The sequence below is a fragment of the Hevea brasiliensis genome, unplaced genomic scaffold, assembly GCF_030052815.1.
Source record: "Hevea brasiliensis isolate MT/VB/25A 57/8 unplaced genomic scaffold, ASM3005281v1 Scaf436, whole genome shotgun sequence".
In the NCBI taxonomy this organism is placed as follows: Eukaryota; Viridiplantae; Streptophyta; class Magnoliopsida; order Malpighiales; family Euphorbiaceae; genus Hevea; species Hevea brasiliensis.
The window spans coordinates 1-23,535 of NW_026614958.1; the positions used below are offsets into that span (position 1 = coordinate 1).

General features: G+C 29.1%; 1 protein-coding gene across 1 annotated transcript; it reads right to left on the reverse strand.

Annotated features, from left to right (window-relative positions):
• Window positions 1–4,707: 4,707 nt before the first annotated feature.
• Window positions 4,708–7,129, reverse strand: LOC110661508 (uncharacterized). Its single transcript, XM_021820156.2, has 2 exons — window positions 5,924–7,129; window positions 4,708–5,744 (listed from the first exon to the last, which is right to left on the reverse strand). The coding sequence occupies exons 1-2, from the start codon at window positions 7,087–7,089 to the stop codon at window positions 4,856–4,858; spliced, it is 2,055 nt and encodes a 684-aa protein (XP_021675848.2). The 5' UTR covers window positions 7,090–7,129; the 3' UTR covers window positions 4,708–4,855.
• Window positions 7,130–23,535: the final 16,406 nt, after the last annotated feature.

The window sequence follows — 23,535 nt, forward strand, 5'->3', positions numbered from 1 at the left end:
ACAATATTTTTAGATTTAAAAGATGCTCTTGTATGCTTTCTAGTGTACATGCCCTACATTGAAATTCATTTTCATAATTAATCTTAGGAAGACCTTTAACAAGTTCTTTCTTGGACAATTTTGAAAGTGTATGCATGCTTGCATATCCTAATCTTCTATGCCATAAATAACTAGAATTATCAAAAGATACTAGACATGTACCATGATTAGTTTTAAAGTTATTCATGTCAAGCAAGTAAACATTATTAGATCTATTGGCAATGAACAATGTGTCATTATCTAAGTTATTGATTGTACAAAGAGAAGAAATGAACTTTACCTCAAAACCTTTATCACAAAGTTGGCTTACACTTAGCAAATTGTATTTCAAACCTTCAAGAAGTGACACATCTTCAATGCAAGGTTTGGTTCCAATGTGCCGTTTCCAATTATTTTCCTTTTCCTTTATCTCTAAATTTCACATGTCCTCCATCTACCATTATAATTTTTGAAAACTTCTCTTTTTCACCGATCACGTGCTTTGAACAACCACTATCTATATATCATTTTTCACTTTCCTTCATCCCTTTGAAACAAACTTGAATTTTAATCATTTAGCTTTAGGTACCCAAGCAACTTTGGGTCCTTGGGGGTTAGTGACTTAGGTAAAGTTCCTTTGGCACCCATACCTTCTTTACCTTAAGAAGACCCTTCCTAAGTGCACTAGAACTAATCATATGACCTCTTTTATTGCAATAATAACATGTGACATTAGGCAAGGAGGATGTAGATGCTTTAATGAAATAATTCTTGTATTTACCATAGTTCATGAAACCGTCAAAACCAATTCCATATTTTTCATTTGAAATTCTTTGGTTTTCAAGAAGTACATCTAGAGTTTCTTTTCCTTTAGTAAATTTTGCCAAATCATTTGTCAAAGATTCTATTTTAGCTTCAAGAACTTTATTTTTCTCAATGAGCTTTTCACAAGTTTCTTTTGAGTTTTTCAACTCCAAATCTAGCTCTTTAAACAAAGTAATTTGTCCTTTGTAAAATTCATTTTCTTTATACACATTGGACATGGCAATATTTTGTGATCTCAATGATTCAATTTCTAAATTCATTTTAGTGCACTTTCTTTTATAGTTTCTATACTCATCATATACTTTAGCAAATGCAAGCTCAAGTTCCTCTACATTAGGAGATTTAGAAGAGTTTACCTCATTATCACTTTCTTCTTCCTTTTGTGAACTTTTGACTTTCTCTTCGAATGCCATCATACAGAGGTGAGCAGTCTCCTTGTCACTTGATTCATCATTTGAAGATTCTTCACTGTTGCTCCATACTACTTTCATAGCTTTCTTGCTCCTGTCTTCTTTTCCTTTCTTCTTTTTGAGCAATGGACATTTGGGCTTGATATGTCCTGGTTTGTGACACTCATAAGATACAACTTCTTCTTTTAAATCCTTGAAACGTTTATCCTTGGGAGTATACTTTTTCAGGAATTTCTTGTATTTACTTCCTCCCTTCTTCAAAGCTCTTTTGAATTTCCTTGCAAGCATAGCCATTTCATCATCATCATCACTTGAAGCACTTGAGTTGTCACTTGAGTCAACTTTAAGTACAACTCCTTTCTTCTTATCTTCATCCTTATTTGACTTGAGAGCAATGCTTTTCTTCTTCTTTTGCTCTTTCAATTTCATCTTTCTTATATACCATCTCATGCGCAATGAGAGATCCAATGAGTTCATCATAGGTGAAAGTTTTAAAATCCTTGGTATCTTGGATAACTGTAGTCTTTACTTCCCAAGATTTTGGAAGTGATCTAAGAATTTTCTTCACAAGTTCGGCTTCCTCAAATCTTTTACCAAGTGCTTTGAGAAGATTTACAAAACCGGTAAACCTTGTACTCATATCTGCAATTAATTCTCCTGGCTTCATTTTGAATAGCTCATAATCTCGAATAAGGAGGTTTGCTTTGGACTCCTTGACGACATCTGTTCCTTCATAAATGACCTCAAGCTTATCCCAAATTTCCTTAGCAGATTGACATCCTGAAACACGATTGTATTCATTTAGGTCAAGTGAGCAATGCAAAATATTAATAGCTTTAGCATTTATAGAAATTTTCTTCCAATCATTGTCATCAAATTCATCTTCATTTTTAGGAATTTTAGTATTTCCTTGACCATTCTTTTGAGGAACATGTGGACCATTTTTAATAATTCTCCATGCGTCAATATCTACGGATTGTATAAAATTTCTCATTCTCACTTTCTAAAATGAGTAATTAGTGCCATTGAAGAGTGGTGGTCTAGTAATTGAGTAGCCTTGACTAGTGGTGCGGGTATACCGATAGTGTTGCTAGGCAGACCAACCATTACGGATCACTTCAAGGTTGTGACACCTTAAGCAAGAGAGACAGGCTCTGATACCAATTTGTTGTCCCAAAAATAATCCAAGAGGGGGGGTGAATTAGACTTTACAATTTTTTGACCCTTGCTTGTAGCCTAATGAAAAATTGTGGCTTTGTTCAACTAGGTACTCTTTTATATATTGTGAAAATGATATGTGTTTCAATAATGTATCCCTAAATTTGATTCAAGCTTCAATCAATGTTTATAGCAATTTTTGACATAACATGCATCACAAGATATTCAACCAATTTCTCAACCTACTCAATATATCTTCAAGTATATCAACTCAATCTATTCAATCAATCATTCAATATTATGCATAGAAATTTAAATTACATAAAAGTAAAGAGATTAAGGTTGGAGAAATCAAATACAATGATTTTTATAGTGGTTCGGCTTAACTAGCTTACATCCACTCTTTCAAAGAACCCTCTTTGAGTCTTCTTTCTACTATTTTCTCTTTTAAAGGCAAGAGTCCAAAAGCACTTTACAACTTTTTCAACACCAAGCTTTTACCAAGGTAGCTTGAACCCTTGACAAGGGCTATCTCAAGCACTCACACTCTCAAGCTTCAATAGGTGCTTGTACAACCTCTCTTAAATTCAGTTTAATGTTTTAACACTCATTCTCACTCAATACAAATCGAAATATAAAGAAGAGATGAGTTGATTTGCCGATGATAGCTCAAAGACTTTAAAGCTCTTGAATGAAAGCAATAAATGAAAAATCAAGATTGAAGTGCAATTGTAAGCTTTCATCTAGTGTAAAATGAAGTAAAGAAGGTGTATTTATAGTCCCAAATCACTTTAAAATGTTTGAAATCTTTTTGGAATGTTATACACTCTGTTCTAGGCAAAATAGCCATTATTTTGTCTTTTTGTACGAAGTTGAGCAACTTTGATCATTTAGCAAACTAATGAAATTTTAGCTCTGATAGTAAACTAGTTAGCAAACACATTAGCAAACTAATATTTTAGCAAACAAGTTAGCAAACTAATTTGTCGGATACTGTTTCAACTTGTAATCTTTAAAAATCTAATTTAGACCTTAAAAATATATATTCCAATAGCAATATCCAAGGTCATGATGAAAGAAAATTTTATAAAGTAATTGAAAGAAAAAATAATTTTGAACTCCATTTGACTAAAACTTTCATCTATTCTTTTTACACAAGTTCTAATACTTAATTCCTAACTCTATGACTTTCATACCTTTACTTTGAGTTTTAACTTTCATAATCTTGTTCTTTTTTAACTTTGATTCATCTTGAGATGCCTTTGAGTGTTCTTCCTCCTTTGTGCAATCTCAAAGATTCTTCATGAATAAAAGAAAGAATCTACACATCACTTAAAATTAAGTTAGATAGATTCTATTTGAGTTTTGTTATTATCAAAATCAATGCTCATTTTGAGCTTTTCAAAGGAGGAGAGGTAATCACTAATAAAAATATTCATCAATGGTAATCCCAAAAAACTCAAGAAGAAAAGAAAAAGAGAATTTAGAGAAAGAGCGATAGAATTTGAAACCAATATCAGATTCCATAATTAAAATGCCATACTTATAGGTAAATTTAATTGACTTATAAACTATAACTTTTTATTTGATAAAATAGTAATTTTAAGATAATTAAATAATTCATAAATAAGATTATTCCACTTATCACTTATAACTTATTTTAAATATTTTTTTTAATTTATAATTCAAACTAAATACTTATAAATTTCACTGATTTATAAACTAAATGCAACCTCATCCTTTCACTTGTGTAAAAGTAAGTTCTTCGTAAAATAAGAAAAATGAATCCATATATAATTGTTAGTTAAAATATATGTATGCCGAATTCCTCTTCCTTTATTTTTTTTTAAATTACCTAATGAAGGCAAATAATTAATTAGAAAGAGATAGATTCCTCTCTCTCTCTATACATATATACATAGTTCAATTGTTATTATAAAGTTTATTTAATAGTGCATCAGGTAAGAGTACACTTGAGAAGTTCAAATTCATTTCAGCACTTTTTTTTTTCTTTTATATATTTCATAGGTATTTTTAACCTAATAAATCAAGATTAATCCTCTTCATGCCATGTTGGCTATTAAGAGATAAATTTATCAACGAGATTTAAGAGTACTTAATCATTTGTACTTAATCATTTGTACTAAATACTATTTGGTAATTCATTCCAACACCTTATTTATACCTAGTAAACATATTCTCTCCTAAAACTGCTTTAAAAAAATTTACACTGAAAAATTAGCAACAACCATTGATGAATTTATTGTATAAATAAATAGCGGTGTAGGAATCTTGCTTCTCAACAAATATTTTCTTGTACAGAATTTTTATTCAATATCAGTCTTATACATATATTCAAGGGAAGCAAAAAAAGACTTCTCCTTCATTTCCCACTAAAAAAGGAACGTAGAATACTAGCAACAAGAGGAAGACCCAATAGTACTTTAGAGAGGCTGGGAGGTTCCAATCTGGTGCATGGTGTTGCTTGTTGGAAGCTGATTTGAAGCATCAGCTAGAGCTACAGCAGCAGCTGGGGTCATGGTTTGGTACTGAGAAGGCAATGGGGAAGCTTGAATCTGATGAGTGTAATAGACTTGTTCAGGTGTGGCATTGGCATATTCAAAACCATAATTAGCATTAGCACCAGCAGGAACGGCAATGGATTGAGATAGCTGTTGCACCGGAGCATAACCCACATATTGTTGCTGAAATTGAGCAGCTGGGATTGGGACAAATGTGGGTGTTGAGGTCACGGCTGTTCTATAAACACCTGCAGCCGTTTCGGGCTTAGCTAGGACGGCGCTGGTGCCTGCTGCCTTTGTGGGGTAAAGGGGTGGATGTGAAAGTGTGTCCTTGTAAACTGCAGAAGCAGCAACTATGTTAGGAGTTGGAGGTGATGGTGGGTGGCTTGGGGTTATTACAGTAGCTGCAGTTTCCACGATATTAGATTGAGCAGACATGTATGTTTGGGTTTGTGCAACAGGCATTACATATACAGGGGATTGCGTATCAAGTGGTTGTTGAGGCTGTACTTGCTGTGATGGAGTAGGAGGAGGAGCATAAAGTGGGTAGTAAGATGAAATTGGCAATGGAGTTGTGGCAGGATGGGGTATAAAATGTGTGCTGGTGTGTACCAATTGTTGCTGTTGCTGCTGATCAAACTGTGTCGGCGACCCGTACCCGAGATTTGGAGCTGGTTGGATTTGGATTTGAGAGCTTGGGACTGAAATTTCACATTTTGCATCTGGGTTCAGAGGAGCCCTGCTGTCTCCCAATGCAGCTTGATATTGTTCTTGATAATACATGGTCTTGGAGAGTGAACTTGCAGAATCACTGCATAGTTAGATCATCAATCAAAAGACACTGATTATTTATTTCCCAATCTCTGTTTCAATGAAAGCCATTTGCTTAATTGGCCTGTTAACAACAATTAAAAACAGCAGGGAAACCAATTTCACCTAGATCTTGCTATTGTTTTATCATGAAATTAAATAAGAAGAGTTCACATATACCTTGCAACTGAATCTGGTGAAGGCAGATTGTAACCGCAGGCACCAGCCTTTTGTTGCACAGGCTTCAGAGGCAATGGTGGTTTTCGAAAAGTGACCGGCATACCCTGATCTGATATCTCGTCATCTGATAAAACCCGACTCAAGTTCTCGCTAGAACCGCCTGCAGGATTAAGCGTTGCCACATTCCCAACTGCAGCTACTGCTGTGGGAAGTGGAGGCAAAGCTGCAGATAAAAGGCCGCACCCATCATCTTGTTTCTGCACAACTTGCGCGAATGTCATCTGTGCAAATTGTTCCTCTACGCCAACTTTGTGATGACCTTCCACACGAACCCGAATAGGCGGCAGGTTGCACATTGAAGGGGAAGAAGAAGATGAACCAAATGAAGAACAATTCTCCACTATAGGTGAGTCTGGCATCGTAGCCTGCACATCATGATGTAGTACTTCCACCGGTACATTATTCTTTTCTTGCTTGCTCTCTCCCTCTGCGCCTTCTACACCCTCTGCTTGAGCCTCGAAGTCATGATGACGATGCTCGTCATCAAGATTCACCAAGCAATCTACGGTGGCAGAATCTGAGAGATTTCTTGGAAATAAACCTGAACCATTAAGCGCATCAACAAACCATGTCTCTGACTTAGAGTCAGCAAGAAGTGGCCCCATAGATGCTGCAGTTTCGGGCTTGTTAAAGAAAAGGAACAAGCGGATACGAGAGGGAGCTAAAGCCAATGACGCCGATGAAGTTATCCGGTCATATTCTTCAACCATGTTATCAAGATCTTCATCTGTGGTTACAGACACTAGAGAGTCGAGGTCTTCGTGGGGTAGCTGGTACTTGAGAGTGAATTGAGAACGCCCATCAAGAAGAATGCGGGAAAGGCGAGATGTTAGGGAAGAGAGAGAGGAGTGGCGATCGACAACTACAATTCTTGTCTCACCTCCTACATAGCAGAGGGACTTGTCGTGCGGGCGAGGGATAATGTGGCCTCCATAGCTGCACATTAGGCGGAGCTTGGCACTTGGGACCGGTGGTAGGGACTCATGGAAATTGTCGACAGCCATGTGAGAGCGGGGAGAGGACTCGACGGACTCCGGATAGTTGATGTGTATGCTGGTGGCGGAGGTAGCAGGAAGGGGTGGGACTGGGAGGGGCGGGGGATCCATGAATGGTGGATTCTAACCTAGGATGTTGAGGTGGGAGAGTGATGGACGAGAAGTGCAGGTAGAAGACGGTTGATATAAATCAATATATGATCTAAGAAATAAATATATACGTCCCAATTTTATTATATGATTTTTATGTATATATTTAATTTATTATAAACTTAAATATAAGCCCTATATCGAAATTCATCTAATAAATAAATAAAATATATAAATAAATTTTACATATTTATATTTATATTTTAAATTAAATTAAATTTAAATAATATTTTTTTAATATATATTATATTTTAAATTTATAATAAATCAGATAAATTAAAAAAAAAATACAGCCCCACCATGACATGTGTGTGAATCAATCAACTTAATAAGTGCCATTTTATAAATTTATTTAATACAATAATCAGATTTAATAAATATATTTTTTATTAAAAGAAAAAAAAAATGCCAATGTGTGTGGATGATAAGTGAGAATGGTGCGTGATTAGACAGGCTGGCACCAGATAGAAAAATGATGGTTGTCCTGAAATGGCGGATTATAAAAGTAATAAACCTAAGACTTCAAGGAGTTCACATTTTTCCGGCGAACGAGGAGATTGTAAGAGAAAAGCAGAACCCAAGACAGCAGAATCGGCGACGAATGTGCTCTCCAAATAATATTCATATAGGAGTAGTACTAAATAGCTCTTATTTTGTCAACTTAAATGTATTAATTATATTTTTAATTAATGAAAATAATAAAAAAAATATTTTTATAATTAATGTATATTTATAAAAAAATTTAATGACTTGAAGGTAAATTTTGATGTCATACATGCATGTATTGATTATTAAATTTATTTGATTGATCAAATTAATTTACTTACAAATTAAATCAATAATTCATTCGATTTGAGTGTTAAATTTAAATTTCATAGAATTAAATTAAATCCAAGTAAATTAATTAAAAAAATTTAAATTTCACATAATCAAATTAAATCAATGTAAATCAATTAAATAACTAATGAATCAAAAATTTAACTAATTTAAAATAAGTATTGCGATTTAAAATAAGTATTGCAATCGAATCAATACACTTTAACCAAAAAAGAAAAAATGCAAGGAGAGACACCATAATTCGATCCTTGCGCCTCAAAAGATATTTTACAACTAATTATAGGTTCAATAAAATATATATATATATATATTGATTATTTATTTTATAAATTATTTTTTTTATTAAATTATATTATATTATATTAATATATAATCATTAATAATTATTAACCTTAAAAAAATTTAGCTTCTCCCACTTATAATTTAAATAATTAATAATATCAATAGTTATATTAAATTATTAAATTATTGTTCTATTTTATTATCTTTTAAATAGTAAAAAGTATATAAAATTTTTCTAATTATTGTGTTATATAATTTTAATATATTAATATTTATATTTCATTAATACGAATAAATTTTATTATTATAAATTTTTTTACAAATAATTAAATAATATTATTTTAAATTTTATTTTTTTTCTAAAAAATATTTAAAACTTAACTAAATTTATTTTAATAATTATTTATAAAATGTATAAAATTATTAATTATAATATAAACATTATTATTAATTATATAATATTTATTTATTAATATAACTTGGTTGAATTTTAAACCTTTTAACTCTCTATCTTTACTAGTTGAATGAACAAATCAAGTTTAAAAACCTTTTTCAACACATGCTACAAATTGATTTATAGACCACATCACCTTTAGAATATATACTATTTAAATATATATAATATTAATATATAAGGGTATAATAATATTTATTATTTAAATATAATTTTAATATAAAACTTTGAAATTGTAAATCATATTCACAAACACAATTAGATTATACTTAAAGCTACATCATATGTAATTGTATTGCTATTGCTCTTAATCCATTTCTTCATTCATAATTTTTATATATCAATTAAGGTATCTTATCTCCTTCCTCTTAGACTTTATGGTATAGATTTCAAATTAAATTCAATTTAATTAAAATATAATATTTAAAATTTTATAAATATTATTATAAAAATATATATTTTATATTTAATTAGTTATTTATATAAAATAATTTAAGTAATGTATATCTAACATACAAAACTCGAACTTGATTCGAATACTCAATATGCTTAGCTTTATTGATGGAGGAAGAGGAAGAGGAAGAGAAATAGGGTTCTGCAAATCAAGAAATGAACGTTATGGTCAAATGAGTTCAATATGAGTTAATATTAAGATTTTCAAATCCGATTCAATTATTGAATCAGTAAAAAAGAGATTTAAGGGTTTACAATTCAACTACGGTCAAATTGGGATTTAATCAGTATACTATTAAATAAATATTAATATATAAATTAATAATATTTTAAAATTAATAATAATATATTATTATAATTAATAGATTGGTATATTTTACAAATAATTATTATCTTATAATAAAAGAAATATTTAGAGTAAAAATTAAAATAATCATTTTAATATCAATGAATATAAATTTTAATATATTAAATTTTTATACATAAAAAAATTGAATAAGAAACTAATTAAATAATTTAAAATAACATTAAAATAAATTATCTATACCGTAAATGTCTAAAGGCAAATATTGATTAAGTGAAAATGTTCTTTTATTTTCCCCATAAGCCGAGGGTTCGACACCTACTTAAAAAAAGGCTTTTTTAAAGGCTTTTTTTTTATTCAAAATGAAAAAGACTCGTGATTTATAATCAGACCAAATCGACTAGCGATCCGAATTTTAGTTAATTTAGCTCAACTGGTTTGTTTGGTGGATATTGAAATTAATCAAAGTTTTCAAATCTAACCTAATAATTAAATCGATGAAAGTAAAGGGTTAAAGATTTAAGAATAAATCGGAGTTGAATCAGAGTTTAACTTGTACACTATTAAATAAATATTATAAAATTAATAATAATATAAAAAATTAATAATTCAAATTAATGTATTAATATATCATATTATTAACATTATTAATTATTTAAATAATAAATGGATAAAATTAAGAATTTTCAATTTTCTTTGTAATAGTTATAGGTTAATAATTTTTAATTATTTTAAATTAATATAAATAATTTAAATAATGGAAAAAATTTTATCTTATAAATAAAATGAAAGTAAAATATTAAAGATGAGCATAAAATGCATTCACTATATATTAGTAATTGGTCGGTAATGCAAACATTTTTAGAAAACAATATTAATATTAATATTAGAGAAGAAATAAAATAAAATAAAGAAAAGGTAAAAAATCCAAATCATAAAAAAATAAATACAATTAAAAAATAATTTATTAATTTTAAAAAGTCAACATGATATATGCATATATGTATATATAAAAGATTAACTAAATGTTGTGATGGTTTAGGTGGTTCCTTCTCCACGTTAGAGGTGACAGGATCAAACCCATTAAATTCTTCCCATTTTGCAAAGGGTTTTCATTTATTAATTAAATTGAATTGAATTAAATTTTAATTTTTAATTAAATTTATCTAATTGACTGATTTAATTTTATTTTAAAATAATAAAATTAATCACTTGTTAAATTTAAGTGAAAAAAGATGAAATTAAAATTATAAAAGTAAATAGTTAAATGATTTATAAGGTTCAAAATAAGGCTTAAATGACAGTCATTTAAATGATTAATAAAATTAAAAGTGTAAAAAGAACATAGAGCATTTAATGTACTTTTAATTAAAATTATTTTTTTAATTTATTTAAGTTAGCTCAATTTGAGTTTAATATCATTATTGTTCATATATATATATATATATAAGGTCATTTCTGTCTTAATACTTTTTATTGACCGGGTAACAGCTAGATGTATACTTCTCCAACAAGTTGCTTGGAACAAATTTATTTTGCCAAATGCAGTCACATGATGGGTGATGGAGCTCAGTGCTTTGGCATCATGGCATGTGTCCGCTTCCCCATATAATCTCAATTAATGCTATGCACATATACATTGGTGGGCGTTTACATGATTTTCCCCCAATTTCAAACTAATTTCTTCACTTATTAAAAAAAAAGGACAAATTTTCATTTTACCTCAATTAAAACTCAAATTCAATATTTGATAATTTTGAAAATAACTTCATAATTATGAAGTGTTATTGTTAAACTTATACATTCATAAATATATTAATATAATTGTTAAAAATTAACATTGTAATAATAATGATTGAATATTAGTATTAGTATTGAATTTCTTTAATAATAATAATAATAATAATAATAATAATAATATAATCATTAAAATTAATTAATGACCTTTCTATTTAAATATTTAATTGTGTTGAATTATTATAAAATTTTTAAGTTAATAAATATAATATTTTTTTAAGTATGCATTTTTAACGGTCGGTTGAGAGAGTGACATTTATGTAAAAACATAACAATGACAACTATAAGATTTAAACCCTTGACCTTCTAAGTAAAATTTATTTGAATATTAGTTTCACTCCGTTGATTCAATCACTTATTAATTATAATTTTTTTTAGAAAGTGCATAAATGTGATATATTAAATAGTATAAATTTAAGGATAAAATCATATATTTAACCTTTTTTCATTTACTTTGAATTTTTTTAATCTGACCTATAAAACAAACACTTAATCATTGAATTACTAATTTAAAAGTGATTTAATTTTAAATCAATTTTTAATATCTCTGATTAATATATTTAAAAAATATATATATTTTTTCTTAATCACAATTTTAATAGTAATATCAAACATGTTCATAGATTTTAATCTAATAACAATTGTTGTGCATATATATGTTATAAGAGAGTGAGTTGAGTCTCACACTAATGTCTTATACCTTTGGAGTGAAGTCTGATACCTTGCAATGAGAATAAAAACAAATGCCATTAAGTTGCTTGTATTAATATCTTGTATCTTCTAATTGTTTCACAGAAAATTATTTTTTTAAAAAAATTATTTTTGATGGAATAAAATCATTTTATTTTTATTTTGATTATTATATTAAATTTAGTTTTTAATGTTATTATTTAAAGTTTATACAAATATTTTTTTTATAAAAGGTTTAAAAATTTATAGGTATACATATGTAGAGCATTTTGAGTTTAGTATTAGATACAATTAATGACCAATAATTAATAGTTATTTTCGTTAATTGATAACTAATAGTTGATAATAACTTATTTATGTAAGCATTTAATAAAATTTTATATAGCTATGATTATTGGCGTATAAAATAACTAATAAGTGTATATATTATATAACTTATTTTATTATTAAAATAAATATATAATTATTAATTTATTATTTCATATAATTTATTTTATTAATTAAATAAATATATAAATTTTTTTATTTATTGTATTGTATTTATTTTATTATTAATATATATATATATATATATATATATATATATGTATATATAAATTAAATAATATAAAAAAATATGAGTAACGTTTAATATATATACATTCGTTAACGTCTAATTGACAGTAGCTCTGATTTCACAAACTATTTAAATTCCAACAGTAAAATGGATATATTAACTATCGACTGTTGAGTATGAAACCTGTAAATTTACAATACTTGATCCAATTTGAAAGTTTTCGGATGTAAAAAAGTCCAGAATTTTTGCATGCTTACCTAATATAAAAAAATATGGAAACATTTTAATTTTAAGGAATAACAGGAAATGAATAAAAAATAAAGAGAGTTTTTTTTTTTGGTAAATTCAGTTTTTTACAAATATAAATCAAATCACTATTTATTGTTTATATTTATTTACAATTTTATAAATACAAAAGAATAATTAAAAATTAAATTATATATTTATTTATAATTATATTATTATAAAATAATTTTATTAATTTAATTTATAAAATATATGATAGATTGAGTTTACTTAAAAATTTCTTAATAATAAAATCATAATGTTTAGGAAAAGAAAGTGCAGTTATTATTAACAAATGACTCCAACTTAGATTTGAAGTTGAAATCTCTCAGCCTTGGAAACGATTCAGTAACACTTGCATCCAATATTTACACATTCTCTGATACTCGTTCGTATCAAATCACCATTGCAGATGGTTTTTATAATTCCCAAAAAAAGTCTGGTTTCTTTTCTCTCCCCCCATCTAAGTTTATCTCTCACCTTAGGTTTCTTTTTATACAATTTCTGTTCCATTTAGTTCACAATTTCTATCCAACCATGTATTCATTTTAATCCTAATCCTGGTAATTATGCATTTCTTGTCGAACTTACCAATTTTTTTTTTTTTGGGGGGGGATGAAACTTACAAATGAATTCTGAAAACGTATAGATTCTTGAAATTTTCTTCATCATGACACTAACATGAAAATTCAAGTATAAATGAACTCTCTATTATGAAATATTTATTTACAATTAAATGAAATGAACGCAGAAACATTAGTTACCTGCAGTAGATTTGATCTTGTGTCAACATTGCCATAAAGAACGTAAAAATCACTTCTGAAATTTTTAAAATTAAGCTTTCAGTAGCTAGATAATTGGGTGAATTTCTTTATTTTTTTTCCCTGTCCAGTTGGGGAAATGCCAGAGGTCTGGTTGAGATCTCTACTGTAAAGCAGACACTCCACCACCGTGTTACCATAGCTCATTGACGTTTCTCATTATACACAGTTTTGATGAAATAAAATTTAGCTGCTAATAGCTGAGTGTATTATTACATTATTATGCAAGCTCAGGGCTATTGTTTTCTCTTATTGTCACCGGAGTTATAACGGATGCTGTCAAAGATGCTGTCGATCGACAGCTTCTGGAGGTCGAAAATAGGTAGGCTTATCTCTACTTTCATGTTCCTTCTCAAATTTAGGAAAAAATTAATGAAATAAATTTCTCTAAATCCTCCATCCTAAAAAGCTAGCTTTCTGGCCTGAGCACTGTTGTTGATATGCATTCTCTGCAGGCATTTGATGCTGTTGCTGAAGATGTAATTTGTCATTGAAATGCCAGGGTTATAAAGGATGGATACAAAAGCTTTCCTAGTGGGCATTCTCCATGTAAGTACAACAGTTATTTACCTGAATTCTTCTGCAATCATAAGTAATTAACTAGTCCTATTTCAAAATCTAACAATTTCCAGAAATGCATGGTCCTTTGCAGAGCTCACTTAGCTTGCCTGGTATATGCATGTCAGGGAAACTCAGGTGTTTGATCGCAGGGGGCACGTTGATAACTCTGTATGCAATGCACTGTTTGCATGCAAGATAATCATTTATATTTTTGTTAAATATGATACTATTAGCAATTTTACAATATGATAAACTCATGAGCCAGAAGTTGTGGGAGAGAGTTGTGGAGCATCGACTACATCATGATACTTCTATCTCTCTCAATCAATTTGGTTTCATGCCCGGTCGTTCAACTATGGAAGCGATCTTTCTCATTAGAAGCTTGATGGAGAAATATAGAGATGTGAAGAAAGATCTACACATGGTTTTTATTGATTTGGAGAAGGCTTATGATAGTGTTCCAAGAGAAGTCTTATGGAATGTGTTAGAACAAAAGAGGGTATCTATTAGGTACATACAAGTATTGAAAGATATGTATGAAGGAGCAACTACTATTGTGCGCACAGTGGGAGGGGACACAAGAGATTTTCCGATCTCAATTGGATTACACCAAGGATCAGCCATAAGCCCTTACCTTTTTACATTAGTTTTAGATGAACTAACAAAACATATACAAGAGAGTATTCCTTGGTGCATGATGTTTGCGGATGATATTATTCTGATAGATGAGACACGAGAAGGAGTCAATAGGAAGCTAGAACTTTGGAGAAGTACTCTAGAGTCAAAGAGTTTTAAGTTAAGTAGAACGAAGACAGAATACATGCCTTGTAAGTTCAGTGAAGGCCAAACTGGTGATAGGGAAGGAGTTAGTTTGAATGGAGTGTTACTGTTCCAAAGTAATCACTTTAAATATCTAGGCTCAGTTCTTCAAGTAGATGGGGGATGTGAGGAGGATGTTAGTCATAGGATTAAAGCCGGATGGTTGAAGTGGAGACGTGCCACGGGAATTTTATGTGATCGTAAGATTTCCAATAAATTAAAAGGAAAATTTTACCGTACTATGGTAGTGAGTGTTGGGCACTGAAAGAGTCGTATGCATCTAAGATAAGAGTTGCATAGATGAGAATGTTAAGGTGGATGAGTAGCCATACTAGACTAGATAAAGTCCGTAACGAAAGTATTAGAGAAAAGGTAGGAGTGGTACCAATTGAAGATAAGTTGAGAGAATGGTGATTAAGGTGGTTTGGCCATGTGAAGCGTAGACATAGGGAGACTCCAAATTGACTTGGAGGAGAGTAGTACAACATGACTTAGAAGCATTACACATTTCTGAGGATTTAACCCAAAATCGTTTAGAGTGAAAAAAGTGAATCCATATAGCCGACCCCAAATTTTTGGGATAAAGGCTTAGTTGAGTTGAGTTGAGTTGATAGACCTTACCAACAAAGGTTGGTTTTATTTAGATATTGTTTGACATTTTGCTGCATTCCCATTTCCCACTTTGCTATTGTCAGTTGGGAACCTCATACTTTATTCAAAATGTTGGCAGAGAGGAATAGAGTTCAGGCACAGGTGTAAGGGCTAATTCTACTTGAAACTGCATTCATGGCTTCTGATTGTCAAAGAGAAAGTACAGCAGAACCACATTGACAAGGTACACAATAAGATAGTGAAGTTAACTAGAAATAAAGAGGCTCATATAGGTCAGTGCAATTCCTTTTTCTTCTTCGTTTTGAGACGATATAGAGATGCTTATGTTCAGATGATGCTCTGTTTTGCTGGACATTTAGCCAAATTGAACACTGATATTCTCTTCTTGTTTAAGAGGATTCCAAAGCTTTCTCCATTAATTCTCATTTTTTTCAAGAGACCAGTTTGTAAGTTGCTTCCATTCATTGTTCAACTAAATTTGTCTCTCTCACTGACATGCATGTGCTAGGCAAGCTACAGAGTTTAGCAATTTATTACAGGAATAAGATTCAAATTAGCCTTGTTGGAGAGGTTTAATTTAGTTCATTTTTAACTTTTAATTCAATTTAATTTATAAGTTTTGATTTATGCTCAAATTAATTCAATTAATAAAAAAATGTAATTATTTAATTATTTTTTTAATATTAAAATATTATTTTTATATTGTATAATTAATTAATAAAAATAAAAATATTATTTTTATTTTTCAATATTATTAATTAAACTGAAAATATAAAAAAATATTTTTATATTTTATATAATTAATTAAAATTAAAAATTATTACTATTCCAGTTAATAATATTGAATAATAAAAATAATATTTTTATTTAATTAATTATAAAATAGAAAATAATATTTTAATATTAAAAAATAATTAAATATTAAATAATTTATTTAAATAAATTATTTGATATATAAACAAATTAATTAATTAATTATACAATATAAAAATAATATTTTAATATTAACAAAAGTCATTTTTTAATATTATTTTAAAAATGATATTAAAATATTATTTTTATATTGTATAATTTGTATAATTAAAATATTAAATAAATTATTTTTATATTATATTTTAATATTAAAAAAAGTAATATTTTTTTTAATTGGATTAATTTGAGCATAAATCAAAACTTATGGATTAAATTGGACCAAAAATTAAAAATTAACTAAATTGAACCTTCCCAATAAATATAAGGACCAAATTAAACCTCATTCCATTTATTTTATTAACAAAATAGTTCATACGTCTAAATTTTATATTTAAGTAATTATTTATTTTATATTAAAAATAATTACATAAATTTATTTTGCGAATAAAATAAAACTTAAGAAATTAAATTATTTTGAATTGGAAAACAATTAACGGCGGAGACTAATATGTTAATAGAATTAAATTTTAAAGACCAAATTATTAGACCCTGTTTGATTTAATTTTATGGTAAAATTTATTTTATTTGTAAATAAATTTCATGATAAAATTAATTGATAAATGAATATCTTTGTTTGTTTGGTAGATGTTATATTAAATATGAAATTCATTTTAAATGAAATAAAATTTGTGTTTAAAATAAATAAAATAAAATAAAATTATATAAAATAAGAGTATAATTTTATGACTTGAAATATATATGAATTTAAATTTAAAATTTATTTACAAATTTTATAAATTTTGATAAAATTTGGTTTGGTTATAATAAATTCTATGAAATTGATTATTAAGAATTTCAAATGAATTTTCATTTAAATCAAATATTAAAATTTTAAAACTTAAATGAATTCAACACAATTTTGTGAAATTTATTTATATCAAACACTACCTAAAAGACATACTAAGAATTAACTTGAGAGTTTTGAACCTAGTTATAAATTACCTTCATATTAATAATTGATTCCCGTCCTGATAAATAGGAAATAAATGATTTTTTTTTTTTAAGATTCTTTATTTTTATGTTAATGCTATTATTAATGATTAATTTCAAGTCTAATTAATAGAAAATACCTCTTCAATTTCCTTCTACACACCAATAAATAAAAACAATATATTTATTTTAATTTATAATTAACATATTATTTAATATCACAATGTGTCCTATTTCTAGGGGCGGAGGGAGGGGAGACTGGGGGAGCCTTGGTCCTCCCAACCCTTATAATTTTTCCATATATATATAAATTAATTTTTGTTAGATAAAATTATTTTATTTTAATTGTTGCCCCTCAAAAAATAATTATATTATTTTATTTTATTAAGATATAAGTAATGTACAGTATTGTAATTATTTATTTTTCAATATATATTTAAAAATTTTTTTAAAGTATTAACACTATTAAAAAAATTATAATTTAATTATACTCTATTATGATATTTTGAATATGTAATATTAACCTTTCAAAATATACATTGAATAAAAAATATATAGAGAATAAGTGTAATTAAATAATATATTAAATCAATAATATTAACCCAAAAATACTTTTTTAGCTCCGCCCCTATCTATTTCCAAATATAATAAATTCTCAATAAAATCAAGATATCCTTATAATTTTTATTGATTAGATATATAAATCAAGTTATACATCTTATACTAGTAATTAATAATTAACCTTTAATGATTAATTTCCATCCTAATTAATAGACATTCTTTTATTTTACTTCCTTTTATATTTTATTTTGAGTAATATCTTGGTATGTATAAAATTTGATAAATTCATGAATCAAATTATGCATGCCGAAAATTTAAGAAAGCAAGAAAGATGGGTTTTTCTTCCTTGATCCGTTCTCCTGTTCTAGTCATATTGGTCATCACTTCCATGATCTTCTCCATGCCTATGCTCCTAGTTGATGCAGGTCTGTGTACCGTATATGCCACATATAAAACTCTTGCATTTAGATTTTGTGCTTTCTTTTTCTCTCCCTATGGACATATAATAAATTTCATCTTCAAGCTCTTTTAATTGCGTTTTCACCATTGATGAGAGGTTGGTGGTTGGAAATATTTATGCAGATTGTAGGCCTAGAAAATTGGGAGTTAAACGGAAGCCAAGTCCACCTCCTCCTCCCAAGCCGAATATACCTATCCCTCCTGCTTCATTGTCTTGATATTTTTGTTGGGTATATTGAACTTGTTTGTGAAACTGTGAAATTTTTGTTAGAATAATAATCATATTTAAATCTTTGCCTTGATTGCAATTAATGTTTTTCATTACATGATTTATATATTTATTATGTATGCTTTTCTTTATGGAACGAATTCATATCTCTAATTAAGGTGCATAGGAAGAACTGCAAGAATGGAATGCATGTGCATGGCTCACTACAGATTTAGAACTTTCATGCTTTTTAATTTTTACAATTTCCTCTATTTTTTAAATTAATTTTAACAAATTTGTTTTATAATTGTGTTGTCCATTAGTCTGTCATTTAAATAAAAGTTAAATGTGCGAATGTTAGCCAATAAAAATGCATGTGAAACCCATTATTTATTATGTGGGATTTAACTCGAAATTCTATTAATTCGATTTGAGAATGATAAAAATTGCATGGAGCCAATTTTTTTTTTTAAATAACTAAAAAAATATGAATTTGGTTTAAATTTTCGATTTAATTTAAATAGTGCTCACCTGGTCGGCTTCTAAGTGGGGCTTTTGATTTTCATTGTTGGGGCTGGGACTAAACTTATTTGATCCTTTATCCATTTAATTTGCTCAAATCGAGCAAGCCCCAGGCAACTGGGTCCTTGTGTAGAGAGCCTTATTGAGTTTTGCATCTCATCCACAATAGAAGGCATTAGACTTGCAAAAGAATGCAGCATTAGTAAGAGACTTGCAGGTGATAAGGGGTTAGTTTAGGTGGTATGTAAGTGAGATTCATTCAGTTTAAGCGTTTCAAAGTCGAACCTTGTTATTATAGTCTCTTATCCATGTCCAATTAATCTCATTCATTGAAGTATACTAAACTTTGACCTTGATATATGTGTAAGGGTGCGAAAATTACAATTTTTTTGTCAGATGTGTGATTGGCTTAATGATACACCTATTTTGCTATGGAAAAAAAAAAAACTTGCAAAAGATTATTGTGATCAGTAGATAATTAGTGGTTAATTGTCTGCACTTTAGTGCAAAAGTTAAAAATTTTCACAATTTTAAGCGTGAGTTTTTTTTTTTTTTTTTTTTTTTTTTTTTTTTTTTTTAACTTGGAATCTATACTTTTAACATTTTCACTTAGATGCCAAAATAAAATAAGTATTGAAATAGTTGATGTGGCATTGACGCGGAGCTAACATCATTGCTATGTCAACTTTTCCTGCCATATCAAAACTTAATTAGAAATTTTTAATCTTATCAACTGTAGACCCTTATTTTGTGATGAGTATGTGCATTGAGGCCGTGGGAAACCCGATGATGAAAAATTATATGACTGTAAGATGTAATTGGAGGCATGGAGCTGAATTATTAATTCCCTGGCATGATCTTGAAAAAAATAATAATAATAATAAAGTTTTGGGGAAATTAATTTAATTAAATTTAAATAAAATTTTATTTTGTTTAAATTTAATATGGGTAGTTCTTAAATGGATCTAATTAAGTTTAATTAGGCTCTATGGGCCTAAAAAAGTCTAGTTAGGAATTTTAAATGGGACCTATTTAATTATTTTCTAAAAATTAAAATAACAAAATATCTCTCTCCTCCTTGGCCCCACTCTCTTTCTCACTCCCTATTGGTACCTTCCATTTTTTCCTATCTTCCTATTGGTTGAAACACCTCACCCATATCCCAGTCTTATTCGAATCCTGCAATCTTAGTTGTTTAAGTCATCTAAACTTTATCACCCTAAGACTACAAATCCTACCACACCTCTTCCTCATTCCCTATTGGTACCTTCCATTTTTTCTTGTCTTCCTATTGGTTGAAACACCTCACCCATATCCCAGTCTTATTCGAATTCTGCAATTGTAGTTGTTTAAGTCATCTAAACTTTATCATCCTAAGACTCCAAACCCTATCACACCTCTCTCCCAAAACCCTATAAATACCCTACTAGAGAAAGGAAAAGGGATGATGATGGGAGGAAAGAGGAAGAGAAAATTCAGAGCTATAAGAAATTTAGAGATATTCAAGACTCTTTGAGTTCTTCCTTATTTTTTCTTTTCTTCAAGAAGATTTTCATGCAAGATTTCTGGAAGGTCAGTTTTTATTGTTTTCTTTTCAAGATCTATGCCACACAACATTTTAATTCTATGCTCCTTGCCTTCAATTTATTTTATATGTTCATATTGATCATGTAATCATGTTTAATTTGAGGGGATACACAACTCTGCACATATTTAGTTTCTGTCTCTCGTATTTTTATTATTTTTCTTTATTTTCTGAATATGTAAAAAATTTGTAAAAATTATATTCATATTCTACACGAAATTCCATTAATTTAGGCTCAAGAATCACTAAAAAAGCTTTAATATTTTGTAAGTTATGGCTGTTTGAAGTTAGGATTCCTGCAAAATCTGATTTGCAGGATATCCGATTTGTGGAGCCCATATCTCCCTTGTTCCTTAATATTTTGGTGCAAATCTAGTGTCTAAAATTAACTTCAGAATCTTATGAATCTTTTCCAATTGGATTTGCATTCATATCTGTTGTGCTTAATGAGTTATGAATTTTACAAAAAAGTAGTACGATTTTGTCACTTAGAAAAGTTACGATTTATGTAGACCATTCGGCTAGGGTTTTGCTTGATTTATAAATTTTATGATCTTTTATGATATGTAGGCTGTCTTCTGTAATTTTTTTTATGATTTTTAGGCATGTATAACTATTTTTAAAAAATCGGATTTCTTGCTACCGTTAATCTGCCAGAATTTAGAAATTGTATATTTATGCATGTTCTTGTATTTTCTTAGGTTTTAATTGATATTTGATCTATTTTTCTGTGTTCTTTTAATTCAAGAAGTGTTATGAAGTGTTTTGATCATGTTAGAAGACTTAGTCCATTAGGTAGTTGTAACTAATTAGGAATCTTAACCCTTTAGGAGACTAGAGTTAGAATCCAATGTAAATTGTTATTAATATTTTCTTTATTTCTTTTATTTTCTTTAGTTTCTTTATTTTTTATTACAAATAAAATTGGTAAGTAGTCCTAAGGTAAGTACCAAAGAGGGCATTTGCGTGGAGCTTATATGGAGCTAAACGGGAGTAAGCCAGGGATATCATTGCCATACTAGAAGAGAAGACCCTTTTTTAAGGGTAGCTTGCCCCAATGGCAACTGCATTTACCAACAGGTAAGTAACTCTAAACTTCTCGAATAACCATTGGCATGAAATTATAGTAATAATAGAACTTTTATTTGGTAAATTAAAATTAACTTTATTTTTAATTTAACTGACTTTTGCATGTAATTAATTTAAATAAATACTTTGTAAATTAAAATTAATCTTGTTTATAAATTAAACTAACATTGGCATGTAAATAAATTTAATTTAATACTTGGTAATTGTAAAATAAATTTGCATGTTAGAAATCTTTATTAGGTTGTGATTGTTTGGGCCTTATGTGATATTAGAATAAATTACACATGTACATAATTAACTTAGTTTAATTATCCTTAGGGTAACTTGGTGAAAATTAATTAATTATGTTAAATAGAAATGTAGGGTTATTTGAAATTGAATTTGTTTGTAAATTAAATTCTCAATAATAAATTAATTTTAGTCATCTGGTAAATATCATTTAAATAAGTAGCAACCCCATAGATAGAAATTACTTGTGCATGAAAATTGTGTGTAAACAACAATCCTTTTGTGAATTACTTGCGTGTGTAGGATTAGAATTGCATTTTTAGGATAAAGTTTAATAAAGGAATAATAAACAAGACTTCTAGAAAAATTAGAACAGCACTCGCACACGAAATAACGAGGTAAGACCACGCGTAACTCGTGCCTAACACCTTCCCCTTACGTACCCACTATCCCGAACCTAGACATTGGGCTATGGTAATGACGGTTGTGGAAACTCTGCAAGGAGTAAGTTGCCATCCGTGTCCCTCGGACGAAACACTGAATATGTCCTGGTTATTACCCGGGTGGCGACTCTTGTCTATCTATGCCTTCGTGGCATAAATCCTTAGTATCATGGTAGTGTTATGGGAAGACCGTACTTACCAGTGGTTTGATTCTATTAGGATTGTATGAAGTGCATGTCTAGGAAATGTTGTCTAAGGAGGTGGTACTTAAGTGAGACCATTGTGACTCCACCATCTTTCCTGGGCATTACCTGGTGCATTTTATATAATTTTAATGGATGATATTTCGCCTCACGCCCTCGCCCCACAGTTTGGCGACTCCACTGGGGACTAAATGGATAGTTACTCCAACATGTTTCTATTAGTCTAATATTATTCCTTTGTTAAACTTTTTGCATTGCACTACACTATCACACGGATCACCCTTACCCTTTCACCCTCGTTAGTACTAGCCAAGGAGACCATGGTTCTACTCAAGCTATGACGAATTGGTGAATGCTAGCACCCCATGCCCATACCTTCGAGTATATAAAAGAGCCACAGCTCCGGCCGTTGTGCTTAATGGACAAGCTCTCGCATGGGTGACCCTTTTCCTACCCAATAAAGCCTATGAGCCATAGATTTCAACCCTAGGTACCTCGTAGATTTTTGTTGTGCTGGATTCGTATCCTTACTATTCAAACCATAAGTTCTAGTGGTAGTTGATATGAACCTAAGCCTATGCATAAACCCAATGTGTGTATAGGCCCAAGTCCATTTCAAAACCCATGTTAAGCAAGAGGGTGCTTACTTATGGTTAAACTTTAAGGATATAAATCCTTTGTTTGTGAGGGAAGGATCGTCCTGGACCACCCCCTGTTGGTGTGTCCATTGTACCAT

Excerpts from the sequence above, each read along its gene's own strand:
- LOC110661508 (XM_021820156.2), bottom strand. The coding sequence starts at position 7,089 with ATGGATCCCCCGCCCCTCCCAGTCCCACCCCTTCCTGCTACCTCCGCC. Across the intron at positions 5,745-5,923 it reads TCACCAGATTCAGTTGCAAG|TGATTCTGCAAGTTCACTCT; the intron begins GTATATGTGAAC and ends CTAACTATGCAG.